We start from the raw sequence: 22,665 nt of genomic DNA, 5'->3' as shown, positions 1-22,665 counted from the left end.
GCTTGCCTGGTGCAACAGCAGCCAGCCACCCACCAGGAAGGTGGGTCAGCGCCGCACCAACAACCTGCTTCCCACACCCCACAGCCTGGGCTTCTCTCTATTTTAGGGAGCCAGGTGGGACGAGGGCGAGCATGAAGTAGGTGGACCACAAGGATTTCATTTCCCTAGGAGGGCTGCAAAGCAGAGCAAGGAAGAAGCAGGGCTAGGCTAGTAGCAGCATGCGGTGAGCACAAGCGGAGCGAGGACGCTGCCCCGAAAGCCTTACTGCATATAGGAAATGACACCGGACATTTGTCTGTGCCCCCATTAAGGTAAGAAGTGTGGTGATGCTCCCTGGGCAAGGTACGCACTAGGTACAGCACCTGCCAGCAGTTCTCGGTTGGGCTGAGCAAAGGTCTTGTAGGTGCTCCCTGGCTGCAGGAGGGGCCGGAGCAGGAAGGATCTGCATTTGCCCCCTATCAAAAACCTCTTCTGGCTGGGGCTGGTGGAAGGAGGCAGTGGGAGCGTGACCAGGAGTGGAGAAAGGCTCACAGCCATTGCTAAGGCCACTCCATCCCTAAGCAAGGCCCTGTGAGGACTGCCATTGCAATTTCGGTGCTTACTTTATACAAATGATATGTTCATACAAAAACACATTAGAAACTGGATATCTTGAGCAAATCTCTCCCAGTCTATGTACATTTAGTAGCAGATTCTGACCTCTAGCAAACAGGTGTGGTTACATCAAAACCGAATCCTCAATAACTGGAAGCAAGAAGTGCATCACAATTTGGAAGAATTATAGAGAGACAGGGGTCAAGTACAATCAAACTCTTTTTCGTCTTCCCTAAGGCTCCACAAGCCCCTACTGATTTGAAACAAATGGCAAGCTGCCTCTCTTAAAGCACGTGCATCGTTGTGTATGTACTAAGAGCTTTTTTAATGATTTATCTGAGCTGATGTCACACGTGATCCCGGTTCTCTCTAGCGTCTTGACCTGCAGAGAAGGTAAACATGTAAAAACGTAATCCTAACCCTCCATTTAATTGCTTTAAAACTTAAACCAACCACATTTGTTGATGAAGGCAAATCACTCCACAATGGTACAACAAGTGCAGGTCTCACCTTTTTTGCTGAACTGTTTTCTTCTGCCTGCGATGGGGGTCTATTCATCTGAGGATGTAATTCAACCTCAGATACTTGCTCTGTCTGCAACAACAAATCAGTCATTGCTATACCCAGAAAACGACTAGCAGTCACATACAATAAAGTCAATGAAAGGAAATGTTATACAGAAAAGAAAAGTTACTTTAACAATTCAACAGTAGGGGAAAAAGAGATCCAGGGTGACAGCTGAATGGATGACACATGTCTTTTGCAGATTCTTAATGAAACCGTTTTCTTGCATTTTATTGTGCTAGGAAAACAAGAGAAAAGTTCTTCTGTGAAGCGTTAGGAACCATGTCTCTGAATGTAAATGACCTAGTACCCAGACTTTCTTCTAGAGTTTCCCTTACGGCCTAAATACTCAGAGCAAGACTAAGGGGGGTGGATAAAAGCTAGAAAGATCTTGGTTGCGCCCTGTCACCTTATCATCTCCTGACGCTGACGAAAATTCATTGGAGTAAGCCTCTGTCTTTGAAGTTTGCAAGGCTGGAGCGAGAAAGTCTGAATTATACCAAAAATTCCAGTAAAGTTACTGAAAACACAAACCATAAAAGAAGCCAAATAAATCTTCTTCCCTCCTCCCTTCTCACGTTTCCAACAGAAACTGAGCTGAACACTCATCACACAGGTCTACACTTCGGCAAAACAACACACCCTCCCCCCAGCATATCTGACCGAGCAGCAAGTTAAAACAGAGGGTTAATCCCTTGCTTCGCCTCTCCTGAAATCTTCCAGCATCTTTCCATTCACCAGGACAGGGCACAGCACATCAGCGAAGGGAGGGCGGCAGGATTTGAAGCTGCCTGTCCCTGTGCACGCTGCAGCAAACATGGTATAAACACGGTGCGGCTGTTTTCTGTCCAGAAGGTATGGGCTGTCTCTCCAAGACGGGGAAGGCAGGCAGGAGCGGGGAGGCTGAGGGCACTTGGCTCTGGCAGCAGCCTCTTCTCTTTCCCAACTTCTGCCAAGTCAGAGCCAGGCTGACAACGGCCCCTAGGCAGGAGAGGCAACCCGCCATCCGGCTCCGTCCTCAAAAAAGGCTTGTTTCTACACAGGTGAAAGCTTGCATTTAAAACCAAGTTCAAGGCAAACCTCAAACTTTAAAGGGGCCAGGATTTTAGCCATAAAAATTAATAGTAATAACCTGTCACACACTGAAGAACCTAATTCGCTGCTGCCAAGAGGTTTCTGCACAGGCCCATCAAGATCTGTAGCAGTCACAAGTTTCCCAGTGCTTAACTGTAAGTTAAATAAAAATGTCATAAAGCACAGAATTTGGTATATTTAAAAAGGAGGGACTTTTTCGTACCACTTCCATTTCTTTCATAATAAGAGCTGTACAGAAAGCTGTAGGGCAAATGCGCTTCTGTCAGGTTACTGCTGTTCTCCAACCGTACGGTGTCGAACATGTGCACAGTGGAGGGGGATTTATCATCTTTTTTTAAAATGCATGTGAAATTCCTCTGGAGAGGAGGAAAAGGTATCTTGGCTGACAAGATTTCTCTCCCTGCTTCTTCTAAGTGTGCTACACCTGTAGTGTTATCTGATGGTTAAAAAACAAAACCAAAACAAACCCACCCTGTAGTTTTCCAGTATTATCTGAATATTAATATCTTAAATATTTGGATTTTAATAACTATCTGATACTAGCATTTCAATTCTGGAAAGCTTTTCATGGACTGAAGAGCTGTTTCTGTAACAGATTTCTGGTACAAATAGGGAGCGAAATGGAAAAAGCAATCTTCTTTTCTGTCTGCAAAAATCGAAGACCTTTAAAAGTGCATTTAATGCAACAGAGCATTCTTTATCAGCAAGCTGAATAGCCCCTAACCTCCCTGATTTCTACAACCACTTTTTATGTATTTGAAAGAAATGAAGGCTCTAAGCACTCGTAACAGTACCCTGGCAAAGTCCATGAGGCCTTCATGAATGATTTGGGGATAGCGAAGTTCAAATACCCAGCAGAGCCACACGATAAATTTGGGACTGAATCACATCGCTTTGACAAATCATTCATTCAGGGACAGCAAGAGTAAACACAGTCTTTCAGAGAGCCACGTAATACGTATAGTATAAACTATAGCTTTGCTGCACAACACCGAGCAATGACAGAGGTAGACGAGAGCCAGCTCTTAATGGCCTTTCTTGGACAGGGAGCACTAGATACCCCCCTAACCAGGCCAGGCAGGCAGTTTCTGGTGCTCACATTTTTGTGGGAGTCTACATTAAACCTTGTATCAAAAGCAAGAATACAGTAACTTATTCCACAGAATGAAAAAGAACGGAGACCAACCCCATGTTATTTATGTGTAGATGAAACGCAGCTTTTCAAGAACCAATGTGTTCAAACAGTGTAGAAGTAACTAAATAGACTGGTACTATACAATGTCAATTGCAAAGAAGCAGGAAAATTGAAAACACGGTAAGATAAAGGACCTGGAGGGAGGGTGGGAAGTAAGAAAAAAAAAAAAAGGGGGGGGGGGGTGTTTCTTTTTTTTAATGGTCTCATTGCAGGAGAATACTATTTTAAACCGAAGGGAACTGAAAAGGCAGAAAAGGGTAAACTTTGTGTTCTTGTGGAAGCGAATATAAATTGGAGTGCTGATGCCAGAAAGTGTAAGATTTCAAAATTTCCAACAGTTGGGTATCACAGCTCCTACTGATGCAAGATACATTTTTTACTAGCCGAGTGCTGTGATGTGGCTGTCAGCCTAACAGCTGTGGCAACCGCTGTGCTGCAGGGCTGTGGTACCTACCCGCTGGCTGAGGTTGGGCCATTGGGCTGGCCGCTCCTCCCCACTGCCAGGATGTGAGGACGGCAAAGCTCCGCAGCCAGCAGGGCAAGGACTGGCTGGAGCAGGCAGGTGGTAAAAATAAATAGTTACATTTGGCGAAAGACAGACAGAAAGAAAACCTAGTTCTGGTGATGCAGCTCATGCATAATGAATAAAACCAAGTGACTGCCATGTCCCTGAAGTGCCACCTAGTGGCATGTGGGACAGGCCATTTCTGAGTTTTGCTTAGAGGAGAGTACCAAAAAAGAGCTGTCTGCATTATTCAGAGCCTGCAGACTGAGCCTGCCCCCCAGGGCGGGCAGAGAGCCGGCGCTGGGCACCGTTAGCCTCGGCTCTTTGGAGCGTCTCCTTTCCCTCTCATGCAGAAGCCAGGTGGACACATTAACGATCTGCCAGCAGAGCTACAAGTTCTCCTCTACGAAAGACCTCCATTCCTCAGAGCGACGTGCCTCTGACACAAGTGCCCAAGTGTGAAAAAATCAGCATGCTGTTGCAGGGGATTTTGTTCAGGGACTGACAGCAGGCAAAAATCTTTTGTTTAACTGCAACGTGCATCGATGCAAAGAACGCTTGCTGATTCAGCTAACCCAACAAAGTCCTCTACGCAAGGCCCGAGAGGCTTTACAAATACGTTTGCAAGCTGATGTCTCCCCACACTGGCCCCACATGGATTTTAAAGGAAAAATAACGCCTGCTTTTTCCTTTCGCAGAGGGATTCTTCACAGATTTCCTTCCCTTCGTTGATTTGGACGTGGGGTAAAAGCTAGCTCCTGTAGCCTGGTCATGGGCAGAGTGAGACTGGCTCCAGGATACTCCAGTACAAGCTCCTATAGTGGAGTGTAAGGAAAAGGTGATCCATCAGGAGCAGCTGAGGCAGGTTCCCTTTAGTTCCTCATTGTTTTTATACCATGCTTAGCACAGTCTTTGAGCAACTCGCTTCTCATTCAGAAACACAGCAATAAACTGCCTCCCTCCATCACAGCCATAAATGTCTTAAAGTTTTCCCACATCTCGGAAACTTCTCACCATTATATTAGCGTTTAAAATTCTTCACCACTGGTTTATAAAATTGAGAGATTATACATTATGCAGTACAGTCTTCCAAAGGAAAATTCTGTTACAGTAGCATAGAAGTGCTTAAAAGTGCGCCTCATTCATGTCCACAGAATGGAGCAAGCTACTGACACGGGAAGTGCTGCTGTGCTGCTATGGCTGGGTCCACATCCAGGGTTGTAATAGTTGGGCAAAGAAAATCCTGCTCGTGTGTGCTACCGGCACTGCAAAAGAGAGCTTGCAGACCAGGCCTAAGAGTATCTTGATTTTGGGAAGAAGAGTAAGTGACCACAGAAGAGAGCAAGATGGTGTCCTATTCCAAATCTCCTGAAGAGCTTCTCTTTGCAAAGCCCAAAGTCCAGTTATTAACAGGCTGTCTCTCCTCTTTCCCCAGAGCAGTCTCGTATTTTCTAGGAATAGCCATACCCTCCTCATTCTTCCAGGTAGCAGATAAAACCTGCCAACAAAGTTTCTGTACAACGGCCACGGTCAGAGACCAACCTGTGGCCTACGATCAATATTGAGCATTAGGACAGATAATTCCTCATCGTTAAGGAGAGCATTAGGAATTGCAAATGCTCATTATTTCATCGCATGATCCTTGACCAGCCATTCATAATCTCCTCACTGCTCCATGTGATGATCCTTAACAGTACCTTTCTAAGAGAATAAGTAACGCTTGCTTAAGCACAAAGTGCTTCGAAAGCCTCAGGTGAAAGATTTTCATAACTATAAGAGAACGCATTACCTTAACAACTGGTTCTTCGCTTACATTTCCAGTTCTTTAGCTTTGCAATGCTGGATTATATGTAGATTTCACACCCACTTTTCAAGACAATCCGTAACTGATCTTCCAGAACAGAAGGTCTATGTGGAGCTTTCATACTTCTGTTACCCGAGAGCCTTTTTGCAAGAGGCAATCTTTCCCACAATTCAGTCTCGCCCACACTTAGGCTCCAGGCTAACTTTACACATGGAAATAGTCCCATTGTAGTCAATGGCACTACTCACAGAAATGAAATTATCTCTGTGCATTCATTGGAATAGCCCATAATCATTACCTATACAGTGCCACTGCTTAGCTTTGCAAAAAAGTATTGAGAACAGCTTCTCTGTAAGAAAAAGTAGGATACTGAATATGCTTAATGCTCAGTATGTGTCCATTGCAATCTTCTATCATCTCTACGTAAGTTCATTTAAGAGGTATTTTGCTCCTTTCTAAACATTCATATTTTTGCGCTTAATGCCAATTTCTAAGAAGTCAAGATGTCTCAATTCCAGTTTCTGCGAGTCTTGCGCATCCCACACCGAATCATCAATTCTTTCTATTGCTTGTTACAGAAACTGAAAATGATAAGACAGAAAGAAAACCCATACGGATGCAAAGGCAACAAGCTGCCAGAGTCTTGGTGTGCTGCCTGCTTTCTCAGCGCTGTGCAGCCCTGAAGTTTTGATAAGCTGCTTCTTTCCCTGAGCTATCTGAGGGCTGGTGATAAGGTTGAGGAAAAAGGCAGTAAATACAAACAAATTGCTGCAACGTTCAGCCCATTTGCAAGGAAAGAATAGGACCCAGATGGAAGCATTAACAATCTGTTTTAATACTCCACTTCCACAAAACCAGATTAACGTAAGCTAGAAAGGGGTATGTGCATTCCACTAGAGATATAGGCATTAGATTCTCAGCTTTTTTGTTGTTCTTTTTACAATAAACGTGAAGCCAAATTCAAAAATTATTACAACACATTTTAATTAAGATACTCGCCCTTCTTCCACTCTCCCAGAAACCTCTTTAGAAAGGATTTTATGGCATCCATCAGCTACTCCCCAAATTCAGTTTTAACTGTGCTACTTTCCACCACTTTTTAAGCCGTAATTTGTTTTGTCTGGTCATTTTAGATTTAATATATAATTTTCATGAGAGGAAGATAATCCACTTGTATTATATTAAAGTGGCAGATGGCAAAATCTTTCATGTTACAGAAGACTTTCAGTTTTATTACAGTTACAGGCTTCTTCAGTACCTATTTGCACTGATTATACAACATATATTATCGTGCAGACAAAACTGTGGAGATGATCAAAAAAACCCACCCTCTTCTGGCACAGTGGTTGTAAATGCAAGTTAAAAAGGTATTCCTTTGGTTTAATATAAAACGGTTGTCTGGGAGAATACCATCATGTATACAAACAGCATGCTGCCAAAAGCAAAATCTTCACTTTTTTTTTTTTAATTTCTATAACAAAAAAGTTCCTTCCCATAAAGCTCCAGGTGTCCCGCCAGCACTTGAAATTCCTCACATAATTTCACAGAGTTAAGAAGGCGCCTCGGTTGGCTGAACGTTTTCTCCAAACAACTCTGTGACAGAGATCAGCCAACCCTACCTCATCCTCCATGCACCTCGACTTTACCTGAAGACGTTGGCCGTGGGGGGACCCCCGGAGCAGCTCCCAGCACGGAGCCTGCACATGACCATCCCACTCAGGAGGCCGAGAGGTCTCAGCAGGACAGACGGGAGCCCTTCCCCACCTCTTGGCCTCGGTGCGGCAGATCAGCGTGGGCACGCATAACTGACGGTTACAGACCCAGCCTGAGCATACTCCATGCTCGTGACTCTCCATGGATTCAGCAGAACATGGAGGCATGCTAGTAGAGACAGCTTCTTGAACTGGGTCCCAGTTTTCACTTGCAATTCTGGATGATGAATGGCCAAAAAGCTTCAAGGAATTATGAAGTATCGAGTAACATTTGGAGAGCGAAACATTTGATACGTTAAAAAGAATAATATCTTCGCTTTCCAACACCACCAGGTGCCTGTGACTGGGTAGGGTGACCCACCTATCATCCCTCCCAGCACTTTGTTTCCATAATTTCACTAAATCAATAACTTCTAACGGTAACAATGGCCACTAAACTGACAGCCTAACTCTGGAGCTCATATAACAGTGAGATTTTAATCTTCAGAGCTGCAATGTACTTGGGATGTTTCAATTTGATAATGTTAACAGCTGCCTACCTACTCCACTTCACTTCACCACTTTGCCTTCGTCCATAATTTCTTCAGCACCTGTCAAAACTGCCCGTGTGGAACCAGTGGGAAAACCAGGTCTCAGGGTCTCCAGAAATAAAGTCCTGCACAAATCAGTGTGAATTTACAAAACCAATAGGCTTAAAATTTAGACTCGGGGAAAAGAGACTAGGAACGTCAGTTTTTTCAGCCAAGATACACAGGGTTTTCTTCCAGTCCCACTGTTTTCGAATCGCCTTATGTAGCACGGGCAGGATTGAAGATAGGCCTTCATTACTGAACAGGAAGGTATTGAAACAGAATCATCTAAATAAAGGAACATTGATATAATTGGGCAATGTTGCAGATGGTGAGCTGATGTTGGATAAAATCCTAAAGTTATATTTGCTCTTAAGTGTTCATCTGTTAATTCCTGTTAGCATAAATACGTTACTAAATCTCCCACAGTAAACAGCTGTGGTAAATGACTTCTGTAAGCTTAAAAGCCAATGGTAATAAAGTATTATTTTGTTTTCCATTAAAAAAAATAACAAGAGGCTTATATGAGATGTGCATACACGTTTGGTTCCAGTGGAGTGTTATGCATGAGCACCCAAAGTTATTTCCTATCTGAAATCTGTGTCACTGCAAATTAGCTACATATGCTATTGCCTTCCTATCGCGATTCTTACTGCCTCCAAGTTACACAAGTTTTCTATGTATAGCTCTGGGTCTGCACAAAAGTTTTGGGGCCACCTTAATGCCATTTCTCCTTGATGACTCAAGTTTACCATTAAGCTAGGAACACAGGATCAGGAAAAGTTACCCAAGCCACTGAATCCAGTCCTCTACGAGCCCACAAAAAACCACAGTAGGTATTTCAACAAGCTATAGGTTATCTGTTCTATACACCACCACTCAGGGTGTGGGGGGGACGATGGGGATGACACAAAAAACCCTAAAAACTTAAAAAACCCAAAAACTTAAAAAAAAAAAAAAAAGAGTGAAAGAGCCATAACTATAGCACGTCATGAGAAGTGAGCAAGAGAGGTAAGGCATTGCCAGTGTCCTAAGTCTGTACAATAGCTTGCAGCATATTAAATATTTATGGTCTGAAGAAATAGGGAAACTGATACAGATAAAATTATCCTTCAATCCAAGCAGCTACTGCAGACTTGCTAAGTGTGAGATATGCTACTAGGGATTACAGAAGGTGTCAGTGAAGTTACACACAGGCATACACACAGCAGAAAAAGGAAAACGCTTCAAAATAACGTATTATCCAAAACAAAACTGTAGTCTTTGTATAAGCCTATTTCTATACATAATGTTTCCAAGTGCCCTTTATAGAATTAAGGCAAAACTTGAATTACTTTTTTTTTTTTAACAGAAAAGCAATACGAATTGATTCTAATAAAGCATTTCATACTGCATTTCACAGCATCTTACTGGAAACATCAATTCAAAATGGCTTGCAGCACAGAGAGATATGGCTTGGAATTTGGGTTAAAAGATCGTAAGTTGGAGATAATGGTGTATTCACATTATGTAAACTTGCCCTTTGTCCATCTTCATTTATTAAATTTAGTATAGTCACGATAGGGACCTCAGAAGAAAGGACCACTGCATTGGAGACCTGTCTGGTGAATGCTCTGAGGAAAACTTGGGTACAGTTTGTGGGCTGATGCAAAGTCGATACAACGCTGGACTTTGGCAATGGAGAAAAATCCCGAGGAGATGGAGCTACCATAGCCTTTTAGAGGCCACCAAGAAGAAAGAAACACAGAGTTAATCCACCAACTCTAAAACCCATCGTAGAGGTAAGAGGAGATGCAGCCACACCTGTAAAGGTGTCTACCCATCAGAGGTGTGGAATGGTGTGGGCCTGCAGCAGCAACCCAGAGCTGAGAAGCCAGCCCCGCTGCTATTTCCCCATAAACTGGCCAAGTCCTCGCAGTATCCCAAGACTCGAGCCTCTCACAGTAAGCCTGTGCATCCACTGAGCTCTGGAGTCAAGGCCACAGCAGTATTAGCTCTAAGTTTTACCTTGTGCTACACTCACCCAGGGATACAGTCCTTCTCCCTCATTATTCAGCTGACTGCACTATAGAGGTGGAGTTGGATGTGGACATAATTTAGTAAGTTTGTGATATGACTAGAGACGTTTGGCACACTCTGAATAACCAGTGTTTCAGTAACTTACTGAGCTTGATTACCTTGGAGGTTCTGACAGGAAAAATAATGTTTTCCTAAAGGTTGAAACAAATTCTACTAAAAACAACAGCAACCCCGGACCAAAGTCAAGATGCCATTTCTATATTGCTATTGATTAAGCTCACAGAAGGACTTCTGCTCCACTGAAATGTAATACCTACCCCTTGATACCTCTCTTTTATGCACTTTGGCCTTTACATCCCATGAGCCCTTTAATCTCACTCTAAAGAGCCAACCGGTCCAGGCTGCTTCTCAGCCATCCATAGAAAACTGTAGTCCTCAGAAGAAATGATTTCCCTCTCCTCCTCCATCAACTGATTTCCAAAGCCGAGCCAAAATAATCACACCACAAGCATACTTACATGGTGCACAGCCACCTGAAATATGAGGGGCTCGCTTCATTTCCAAGCTACATTTGTCATTCACAGTGCTTAACTGCAGGCATATAGCAAAATGTTATGGCGATAAAAAAGGATTTTCAATAACATTGTTGAAAAATAAGTTAAAACAGAAATTTAAGAAGAGTTTGGTAAATCCCAAAACAGGAAAAAGCTGAATATGTCATTTCAGTATCATGGCTTTTCTTCAGTTCTTGACCCTGCCTCGGTTTTTAAAGCAGATCCCTCCTTCCAACTTCTTCATGCTCTTTAAATCAAGGGCCCCACTGGACTAATGTAATCCATATGCTTACTATTGTTTACATGCTATTCATAAGGGTCAGCTCAGCTGAATTATGACCCCACTACACATGCTTCCCTACTGTCTGTTACCTTTATCACAGAAAGGCACGCTTGGAGAAAAAAATAAACAGAATGTGATGAGCGTGAAGTTTATTACGTTTTCAAGAACTGTTTTTATGTACATTTTTGCTAGACGTCAGAACAAGAATATTTTTATGAGATACTTGATTAAATATCTTTAAAAGTCATCAGAAATAAATTAGATGTAAGTGATGCATGTAAGCAAAGCATCAGCTATATATTCATTACTGAGTAGACACAGAAGCCACTCTTCTTTCTTTCTTTCTTTCAGAAAACAGACTTTTGTATTGGAGAGGACTGGATCAAGAATTTCACATGAGAATCTTCTTGTGTTTATCATTTTAGAAAGGTCCTATATTCTGCATGGCCCAGTGCAGGATGAGCAGCTGGTTCAGGATTTGTGATGTGGTAAGGAAGCTGCTGGACATGCATAAATAAATTAACATCTCTCCTCGCTGCCCTGCTACAGAAACACAAATCTACCACAGGACAAGAAAATGAACAATTAGCAGAACCTTGCTTGAAAACAATGGGTTTTTTCCCTAAGAACAGGATTTGTTATATTTACTGCTTTTCCCGATGGCAGTGAGAGGGCTTGCAGTGCATGGAGCTGGCGCACTGTGCCAAGTCCAAGCAGCGGCAGGAGGGCCGGCGCGTGTTGCAGCAGCAGCTGCTGCAGGCACAAGGAGGCAGGGAGCCGCACCGCGGGATCGGGGCAAACCAGAGGGAAACACTGCTCTCCAGGGAGCGTTAGACAAAGCGGGAACGTGATGGGAGCACTAAGGAGCATGTGGTGTTAGCAGCATGGCTAATGCCATAGTGACTCGGGGGAAGCACGCAAGCTCAAACCAGAACGCTCTACAGTCCTCAAGGTAGAAACTAGCTGCACTCAGATGCTAAAAAGGGCTGGGGAGAGGAAGAAAGCAACGAGCTGCTGGTGGAGCTGGGGGCAGCGACAAGCCTTTTATCATTTCTATCCTAAGCACTGTGCAGCAGGTGGTGTTCAGCAGCCGACTCTTAAGAGTAGGTCCAAAACTCAAGTGAGGACTGTTTCTGGCCCAATGAAGGTGCCTCACCAAGTTTTTATATGTAAGGGGCTGTCAGCTCCCCTGTAGACTTGTTTTCTATTATACACCTCACCTAAAGGAGTAATATATGAAGCATACTGCTGCTGAAGACTTAACAGAGCCAACAACATAAAAAGAACAAGACACTGATCCTCCATCATTTCCTAAAACATGAAGAAGTATCTGGATGCAGATACACATGGTTTAGTCAATTTGCATTGTGCTGTGGCTGCGTGATGCTCTCAAAACAAACAAACAAAAACCCACCCAGAAAGCAAAACAAAAGCATGCCACTAATGGTTTGAAACTTAATAACATAACTGACACGGCATTCGCTTCCTTTCGGCATTATTTTTCAAACCCATGGGTGAAATATACTCTTTCATGCTGTGGCCCCCTTAGCAGATGCCCTCTGAGCATTTGAAGCTTGAGAAACAAACAGCACGTATCAAGCCCATGCCTTTCAGGCATGAAACTCTTATTAGCAGACTAGCCTTACTAGCCTTTAATTTACAGTTTTGTCTAGTGGGTGCATGTCAGCTCCACTACAAAGGGATTTAATTAGTCTGTAACTTGACATTGCAACACACCGGCTAGACAGACCAATGAAGAAGGACGTGTATGGAACTGCAGAGCAAACTGCAGATTTGCATTAACTTGGAAGCAAGAACAACAGCCATGTCCAAGCCAACTTGTGCTAACCACTGCAACAGTAACATAAATAAGCGAGTAATACAGCAAAGTGCTAAACCTTTGTCCATACCTGAGACACAGGAGGTCGAGGGGGCAGTGCAGGTGGTGGTGGGGGCAGCCAGCCAGACCTCACAGCTGAGCAGCGAGTAAAGGAGGGGAAAAAAAAAAAACAACAAAAAACAAACCCACATTAATTTAATTCCAAATAAAACCAGAATTAATTTCCATGTGAAAAGGCAGCATTCAACATTTTAATAACAGAAACCAAACCTGACTTTTATTGAGCAAACCCTGTTTGAAATAACTTCATGAGTAGTGAATAAGCAGTGATTTAATTGCCGTAAAAACCCACAATGTTATGATAAAAAGCAGAGATGGAAGCCAGTCAGCCACAAAAGCTGTGGCTAAAGCAATCCAATTCTAGTTAAAGAACCCCAGAAACAGGGTCTACTTGTCCTTGGGACTTTGTTCTTTGTCATTAACATTATTGCCTTTTTTTAAAAGTGATGCTTTGCCATCCAATGTAGACATTAGCATTCACTCCAGATAAAACACACTATGTGATGGAGTGCAACCTTAAAAAGAAAACATCTGCCATGGAATTAATAGGACAAAAGCCTAAACGAACCAAAAAGAAATCTGTTTCTTTGGCTTTATGTTTTATATTTGCATATTATTACTCACTGGAGGTATGTCAGAGGGAGGAAGAGAAATAAGGGGAGGAAGACAAACCCTAATGGTCAGTTCAGGCCCCTTTAACATAATGCAATGTCAGCTTTTAGTTTGAGCCAGCACAAAGTGGAGGGTAACAATAACATAGGTCCAGCCACTGTATTTCTCAGTTTCCTTAAAATACCTAAAACCCATCACGGGACAAAACTACAGGACAGATGATGGCTTCCAAAGGCAGCTGCAGAGAGGAGGACTAAGCTAGCACAGAGACACCAACCAGGACTGGTGGGAGTCCTTAGGTGGGTTACCCTCCCCAAGCTCCTGTCGCACTGAGTGCTCAGCACTTGCACTAGCAAAGATATCAGACAGTCCATCTTGCACTGGTGGTTATTTGTATAGCAAAAAAACCCCAACAATATTAAACTTAGAAATGCCTTTTACCACAATAATGCTAAGCAAGCAATTATTTTTATACGCTTTTTATTTCCATGCGTATTTTAAAAAGCCACCAAGACCATTACAAGCCCTGTTACAGCTTAGCCATTTACATATCTTATACGCCAAGTCTAAAAACGTCTACATGGTTGAAAATACAAAGACAAAAGATATAACCATTAAGGACAACAGTGACATGAAGTAAAAATGTGTGGGTGAAAATGTTGAGAACAGTCATATCGACTATATACAGCTCCAGAGAGGCTTATTAATACATTGGGGTTTTTTACATCTTCTGTATCATCATCTCTTGAATCAAAATGAAGCCTAATATCACTACACACAATGCCAAGGAGAGAGGTAGAACAATTAACACCCAACTTAGGTTAAGCAAGGGAGCCACTAACACACCTACAGGTGTAAGAGATTTGAAAAAAACATGGTCTTTAGGATCCTCTCTCTTGCATTTGATTAGTTCCATTTGTAAGGCCACTGCAATACCAGCATGATACTGTCACTACATTCGCCATCTCTTCTGCGCAACTAATCTTTACAAAGGAACAGCGGAGTAAGAAACCTTCTTCTCCTGTAGTCTGAACTTCATTTATCTGAGCACTGGCAGTGGCTTTGGCAATTACAGCTAATAACAGTATTTGAAAACACCATCTAACTCAAACACCAGCACTCTGTAGGTCCATCAGCTGCACGCTGTAATAGCAGACAAGTACATACGCTCAACGTAATACGTTTATCTTCAGGAAACCTTGTGGGAGTCGTGTTACGACGCTCCATAGAAAACACCTGCATGCACCTTACCCTCCCACCACCACCAGCGATTATCACTGCGAGGGTATCATCTCTGCTCTCCAAACAGCTCTAATGTCATGGGGGGAGCACTAATCACGCACTCTTCCTAACAAGCCCCTGGCAGCCCAAAAACAAAGCTATGGAGTGCCCAAAAACAAAGCTATGGAGTGCACTGCTGCCACGAGCACGGGGGTCCCTGGGAAGGGGCACGTGGGGCCGGGGTCTGCCAGCAGGCACCAGCCCCAGCAGCTCCCTCGGCCCTTCCGAATGTACGTAACCCCCTCCAGGGTTCATAATTTTTGTAAGTGCTGGCTTACGCTCCGGCAGGCCCTCAAAAGCTTTATTGCAAGAGCTGCATCCATTGAGAACTGGCCTCAACTTCAGCTCCAGAGGATACACTTACTCTCCTTGCTCCCCGATTCTTCAAACCCAGTGATATACCTAGAAAAGCAGCAGGATAGTCTTTATGCAGAAAGGCACTGGGCTTGCTGGAAAAGCATCTCCTGAAGTGGTTGCACACACTGTGAAAACCCAGAAGTCTCCTGGGATTTGGCCCACAAAATTCCAAAGGGAAAAGTAATTTTTTTGTAAGACGGTCAAATTAAAAAAACCAAAAAAAAAACCCAAAAAAACAAACCAAAAGGAAAAAACCCCCACACCAAAAAAAACACCCCCCAAAAAACACTTCTTCAGCTTTCAAAATACAACATATATGAATGAATAACATTAAGGAAGTTAGATGCTTACACTATGTGCATTTGACCCAGTTTCCTCTTTTTAATCCTGCAATTTCTAACTTAAGCCACTCATGAAGTACTCATAAAATTCCTGCTGTTGCAGAACATCTTCGGCCTGTTAGAAGGAAATCATGTCTATGTGAGCACAATTGCTAGAAGAAAGTTAGTTGACTTTTGAGGACTCATAATAACTTATAAAAAAACCTCACTTTTTTTCCCCACAGAGCAATGAAAAAAAATTTCATGATAGATGCTGCATGCTTCAGCCTTCTCTAGTGTCGCTACCCTAAAAGAAGGCAATATTAACAGATACTCATAGGTTTTTATGTGTATCAGCAGGTGACTTGTAGTATTAGAGTATTCCAGAATGCCTGCCTTCCTGGGAGACTGCCCTGCGCAGATTGGCTCTCGCTGTTAGAGATGGCATCACTATACTAGCTCTGAAAGCAAACCCAAATACAGGGGGAAGCCTGTTTCCAAAATGAAAGCAAGTACCCTGGGAACGAGCAGCAAACAGACAAATGTCGTATTTCCAGGTGCACACCCCACAGCTGGGATAAGCTGCATGCCATCGCTCTTTGAAAACAAGTCTTCACACCCTGCGCAAAAGCAGAGGGAGCTGGAGGGAGCAGGATGAGCCTCGCACAGGTCGCCTCATTACTGAGCAGCTTGGTGGCATTCTGTCCTGGTTTCGGCTAGCATAGAGTTAATTTTCTTCCTAGTAGCTGGTGTAGTGCTGTGTTTTGGATTTAGGATGAGAATAATGTTGGTAACACACCGATGTTTTAGTTGTTGCCGAGCAGTGCTTACACTAGTCAAGGGCTTTTCAGCTTCTCATGCCCTGCCAGCGAGAAGCTGGGAGGGGGCACAGCCAGGACAGCTGACCCAAACTGGCCCAAGGGATATTCCATACCATGGGACGTCATGCTCAGTATATAAACTGGGGGAAAGCTGGCCAGGGGGGTGGACTGCTGCTGGGGGACTGGCTGGGCATCAGTTGGTGGGTGGTGAGCAATTGCATTGTGCATCTCTCGCTTTGTATATTATTACTACTATTTCAATTATTAAACTGGTTTTATCTCAACCCACGAGTTTTCTCACTTTTACTCTTTCGATTCTCTCCCCCATCCCACCAGGGCGGGGAGAGTGAGTGAGCGGCTGTGTGGTGCTCAGCTGCTGGCTGAAGTTAAACCACGACACATTAACGCCAGGGTGAGCCATGTACAGTAAATATCAGAGATAGCACTATTGGAACAGCCATACAGGTACTAGTAAAATAGATTTAAGTATACCCAGTATCCATATCACATGTATTCCTGTAAATGATAGCATTTTCACGCACTAGTAACTCCCACAAAGATAGCGATAAGGCTTTCAGTTCAAAAATCATGGCTCTTTACTTAGCATGTTTACACTTTAAGGCAGATTATCTGCATGGAAAGCTTCCAGGACCATTTTTCTGCCCTATTTTGGCAATTACAAAGGTCTGATAGCACTAACAGGACACCACACTAGATAAAAAACCCCACTAACAGGACACCACACTAGATAAAAAAAAAACAGGTTTTCCAATCTGAAGCTAGATTAAAATTTTAAAACAAACACCAGGCTGTAACGCTACACTCTGAGAACAGGCCACGCCACCCTATCTGGCCACGCCGCTCTGCCTCCAGCCTCCCTAGCAGACAACACAAATCCTCAGCACTTTCATTACCCACGGTAGTGAAAAATATCAATCATGGTGACCATTCAAGTAGCTCCCTTACCTGACTTACTTGATCTAGGAAGAGGAGACCAAGGAAAAACATAAAATTATCACAGTCCAGTCAAACCTATGGGAAGTAGGTCTTTAGCTCACCAGGCACAGCAGCAGGGGAGGATGCCAGAATTGGGGTGGAACAAATTTAGGCCCTTGGGATCCTTCAGAGCAACCTGTAAGAGCAACATGCTGCACCTCCCTCACCCAATGATAGTCACTTGTCCTCTTGTTTCTTAGTATTGAAGAAAACTTCCATAATACGCTGAGCTGCTGGGTGCATGCTATTTTTTTAAATTAATTAATAATAGAACAGCAGCATATAAAACTACATTTCCTGAGACATTTCCATGTCAAGTACTTAATTTCATTTCCGTTCTTTATAGCTGTCTTCCTTCTTGGTTTTATGTGTCTATCACTTTACCCTGGGTATCACCTCAGACAAGTTAGAGCTGTGGGGTAAAAAAAAAAAAGTTCTCCTCCTTCTCATCTGAATCGAACACTTTCATAAGCAGTGTCCTGAAAGAGGGTGGTTTTCCTGGGTCAAGGGCCGTTTTGTACCTTTCTAGCCAAAGTGAAACTAGACACCGCCTACCAAAGGAGGCTGACCGCATCTCACATCAAAACCCTACACACCTTTCATCCCATGATCAAAAGGGCACCCAGAGTTTGGTCGCTCCTCTTATTTCTGTCACCATTCCCAACGGAGAAAGAGGCCTGCGTTTCTCAGCTCACACAAAGGGCGCAGCCCTAACCAAACCCAGCCTAAATCCAGGCTGACCTGGATCCAGATGGCCTAAATCCAGGTTCTTGCTTCTGTTCTGCTTCCCCACCACCACCCCTTCTGCAACTGGGTGGGGACCATCCAGGGACTTAAATTGGGAGAAAACTCTGATAGGGTTCCTAGGTAGAGTCTGGCTGATGTGTTTGGTATTTTCCAAGTGGATGCTACAGCACTGTTGGATTAAGGAAGAGGCTGGTTGCACGGCAGATTTACATCAGTTTACGCTGCTTCAGAGTGCTTAGCTCCCAGATCAGGTTTAACAAAGACCAACCAATTCATTTTATCAGGAAGCAAAGGATCTGTAAAAGATAAGCCAACAGAATGAATTATTCTTCAGTTCCCCTAACTACCTAAGGCTTCGGTTCCTTAGGTAGTTTGGGAAGCCGGCATTTTCACCCTTCCACTCTGATGCTATTTTGGAGAGTTTTTTGAGAAACTTTTCCTGCTCCTGCTGCCAAAGACAGACCGCAGAAAAGTTCTGTCTAAGCTGGTTTCTGTTTACCTCTGCCTTACAAAACTTCCCTTCTTGTTCGCTGAAATTGGTACTTGGATATCCCATAATACTGTTCTCTGCACTCCTTCATTTATTTACATTCCAGACAACAGCGTTAGTATGGTGATTGCAAAATAACTGTTTTTCAAGAAATCTGATTTATTAGTTCTCACTACTATGTCTGCAGAAAGTTGCAGCAAGAAAAAAAAATTAAAGCTGTAGCCAGGAATGTAAATTTAATGAAGGATTCTAGTAAGGCGGTTGTGAAATATCTATTTATCCAGGGATCTGTTTCAATAATTCTTACTAACGTTTCCTCAGAAGGTAATAGCAATGCAAAAAAAGATTTTAGACTCCTGATATTAATTTTGTTATCAGGTTTGTAGAAACACTGTAGAAAGCATCGCCAGTGCCAGAATAACCTCTCTTCTCACAGTTAGTTTTGGGAACCTGCTCAGCAGCAAAGCTTCATGCATCACAGCGAGTGATACACGCACCTGATGTCAGAGACACACTCTTGTTACAGGTGTTTCATGTGCTAATCATAAAGAACATCAGTTATACCTCAATTGCATGGAAAATTATCCAAGTACTTTCCAAGTGATTAGGAAGAGATATAGCCAGGCCTTAAGCAATTAATGCTTCTGCAGTATGAACTCACAGGTGTGACTTCATTTAGGACACTGGTGTGCTTACATATTTGATGGGTCACTTTCAAATCAAACAAGCAGGACACTATTAAAGGTGGTTTTTTATGATGTCTTTTTTTAACACCCTATCCAGGAAATTCAGCATGTTTTATGTAAAAAGCTGTAAAACAGATTTTTTTTTTTTACCACCTGTTTTCTGTTTTGTGTCATATATCCACAACATCTGTATTTTTAACCTCCTGTCCCTCATTTTCCCTAAACCATTTCATTTTCTAGTTACTGTTTTCTCTACCCCTTCCTTTTCTGTGTGTTTCTATTTGGGGACTGTTTCTCCCTCCCCCCTCAAACGAAACTATTCATGATTTTGTTCCCTCTTGCTTCACGTTTAGCTTCATTCTCCACCCACAGGGAGGCACAGTCCCTCCACCTGCCTCCCACGGATCCATGTTGCCAGAGCTCCTCACCTCTGGAGATCCCGGTGGGAGTGCTGGAGGCTCCGGCACGTGCTGCCTGTGCCCATTTCCAGCACAGATCAACTCGGAGCAGACGCAGGGGAGCTGGGAAGAGCGATGAGCTACCACCCACCACCCCTCCAGTCCCACTTGCCGCTCAGACACTTCTTCCTGAGGACATCTGCATCTCCAGGGTCTCCCCCACAAGGGAGGCAACTTGTCCCCCTGTTCCACATGAGAAATAGAAGATCCTCTCTTGTTTAACCTGTAAAGCTGTTCTACGATGGACCAACATTTTTTCATGGAACAGAGTAACCCACATGGGATCATGAAAATAGGTCAGTGGGGCTGGTAGGGCCAGTCAAGAACATTTCAACCTTAACAATTTTCAGCAGAAAAGAGTTTTTGGATTAAAATTTCATTTTTAACAACCTGCAACAGAATGAAAACAGACTGTAAACCATTCCTCAATCCCAGAAAGACAAGAGCGAAGATTAGAAAAATGGGAAAAAATGTAAAAGAAGTTCCATTTACATAAATTGTCAAGAAACAGTTATACTTGAAAGGCCGATAATATTTATACCAGTTGGCATGCAAGTACTCTCTGGACTCAGCCCTTAGAGATAGATTTTTAAATTTTTATGTCTAAAAACGCAGAAATAAGTTACCCCATCAGATTCCTATCATGTAATAACCATTCATCCATTTATGTCCTCACTATTTTCACCAGCCTATTCAACCTTAATTATGTCCTTGTCCAGTTTGGCAAAGAAATAAGTTACCTAGTTGTAAACACAAATCCTTCATAAAAAAATTCTAAAAGGCTGAGAGGCATAAAACTCTTCCATTCAAATCAGAGGGAAGACATTCATATTTTATTCAGAATAAACTCAGTTCAGTGATCACATATATTCTGAAGGGGAACAGGACTAGAAGAAAACAGCAGCTCCAGTAACAGATCAGGAGCTGAGTCCCAAAATAAAAAAAAAATTAAAAAAACCTATTCTCTGCTTCAAAAAGCTGTTTTTGCAACATTTATGTTAAGAAAGCATTTCACAGTGTTTTTATTGCAGTGATACAGTGCCGGAGAAGAGTACGAACAGCAGCTTAATTTTGTATGCGTAAAAGACATTTTTAATTTAAATTGCAATTGTTGTTACAACCCTTACAACCAAAGATATTAACTTGACTGCACTCTTAACTCGATGAAGCTGGCAACATTAGAGCTCTTGTATACTGTGCAAACGATATTCAGCGAAATGGCATGTTTTGCTGATGGCATTTGCCATTATCGCTATTCTAAAATAAAGGTCCTTCAGAATCGTCATCTTCCTAATTTAACGTTTTAGTCTGATTAATAAACACAATGCAGTAACATGCAAGACAGCATAGTACTACAGCATGAGTAAAATCCAGCCCTGTCAGCCAAGAAAGTAGCTGGATTTTACTAAATCAAGACCAATACAAGAGCAGTGAGAGGAAGGGGTCCTGAAAATTAATGACTTACTTAAATTCACTGTGACCTAAATTCAGCATAAAAAAAAGGACATTACTGTTCTAGGGTCACTTCAGCTTTGAACCAAAAAGTTAGTTGAGAAATCTGTATTTATGGTAACACAAACAAAATAACCCCCTGCATAACCCCTTAAAAGCTTGCCTTTAGTAACTAAGACTTGCAGACAGTTAACCTCAATAGATACAGGTATTCCCTAGCAAATACAATTAAGCATAAAAGAATACAGAAGATAATGCAGTAATCATACTTAACCAGGTTACATTTGGGAGGTTTTTTAGTACCCAGTTCCATGTGCCCAAAAGGGAAAGTCACCTGCATTTGGCTCACTAAGCTGAAACTATGATGTAGCTGAAAATACGATGTAGCTGAAAACAGATTGCTGAAAACAGCTGGCAACAGTATTAGGGTAACTATTTGGACCTCTTTGTATCAAAATGTCTATGACAACAGAGCAACAATCATTTCAATTCTCCAAATCCTCTTTCCTACACAGTTACAGAACTGTTTTATTTGATACGTGGACCGAAAACATTCAGAAATAAGTAAAATTTGGCTGTGGCTGGGCAAATATGAAAAACCAAAGACACCTCAACGCACACTTACTATTCAGAAATCTCCACGCTTGGCCAGTAAAACCCACCAAGCCTGTACGTTGAAGGAAAGGTTGTGCTAATTAAATGAAGTAATGAAGGTTTGATGAACTAAAGGAAGTAACGAAGAGTCTTCTTCAAAGGTATGAAAAAGAGGATAAAATGTGATGCTGACCACCAGTCTTCCTCTAGCACTAACGAAAATGAAAGGGTGCAGAAAGAAGTTTGTACTGACTGACTTTTATGATAAAAGTACCACTGCAAACTGCGTGGGAAACGTGTATATGAAGGAACACAGAAGTGATGTGGGGACACATTTATATCACTTACGGGAATGCTGATGCACACCAATAAATCTGTTCCCTTGTTCCTTTTCTGTGAACGCTACATTTAGAGCAGAGAGGATGTTTTCTTGTTTGGCAGCCATCACCAGCCCAGCAGAGGTAAGTAGAGGTTACAGATCTGACTGTAGTTAGGAAAAATCATCCGTAACAGAAAACACTGTACTTACAATAAAATGGTAGTTGTGTTTCCCCCTTACCAAGTGTGGTACTTCACACCTTACATTTTAAAAGGGAGAAAAAACCAAAAATACTAGCCCCACGTTGCTGGCTGAAACCAGCACCCCCGAAGGAGCGAATCCAGGTGACAGTGATGTGCTAGATCAAATTTGTAGCTGTTATTGCTGTTGAGCTATTAATCGGCAGGCTCCTGTGCTCGCCATGGGGCTTCCTTGCCTTACTTTACGTTAGAGTCCAGTGCTTGTTAGTGGCTGCTTTTTGCTTTTGTTGCACTGCTGATCATCTTATTCTGCTGTGCCTGGGAACATTTTGATAACAGCAATGGCGATGCACCTAGGCTGGCAGATGGCCAGGGCATCTGGAGGCGCCCCTCAAAGCGTGTGGCCATGGATAAGCCCACGACAGAGCAGGTACACCCCTGGAGGGATTGCAGCCATGGGTAAGGCCATGTTGGAGCAGGTTTACTCTGAAGGGACTGTGGCTGTGGGGTAGGCCATGCTTGGGCGGGTATATCTCTG

At 42.9% G+C, this 22,665-nt stretch overlaps 1 protein-coding gene across 1 annotated transcript in view; it reads right to left on the bottom strand.

The window, feature by feature from the left end:
* REPS2 (RALBP1 associated Eps domain containing 2) overlaps positions 1 to 22,665 on the bottom strand; it is a 66,460-nt gene that overhangs the window by 5,740 nt on the left and 38,055 nt on the right. Inside the window, exons 14-15 of the mRNA XM_009276928.1 lie at positions 12,805 to 12,869; positions 1,105 to 1,188 (exon numbers count right to left, since the gene is read on the bottom strand). Of these exons, the coding sequence (XP_009275203.1) occupies positions 1,105 to 1,188; positions 12,805 to 12,869 (149 nt within the window). The remainder of the gene's footprint in view (positions 1 to 1,104; positions 1,189 to 12,804; positions 12,870 to 22,665) is intronic.

Source organism: Aptenodytes forsteri, unplaced genomic scaffold, assembly GCF_000699145.1.
Source record: "Aptenodytes forsteri isolate BGI_AS27 unplaced genomic scaffold, ASM69914v1 Scaffold273, whole genome shotgun sequence".
Lineage (NCBI taxonomy): Eukaryota > Metazoa > Chordata > Aves > Sphenisciformes > Spheniscidae > Aptenodytes > Aptenodytes forsteri.
This window is presented reverse-complemented; position numbering and strand designations above follow the sequence as displayed.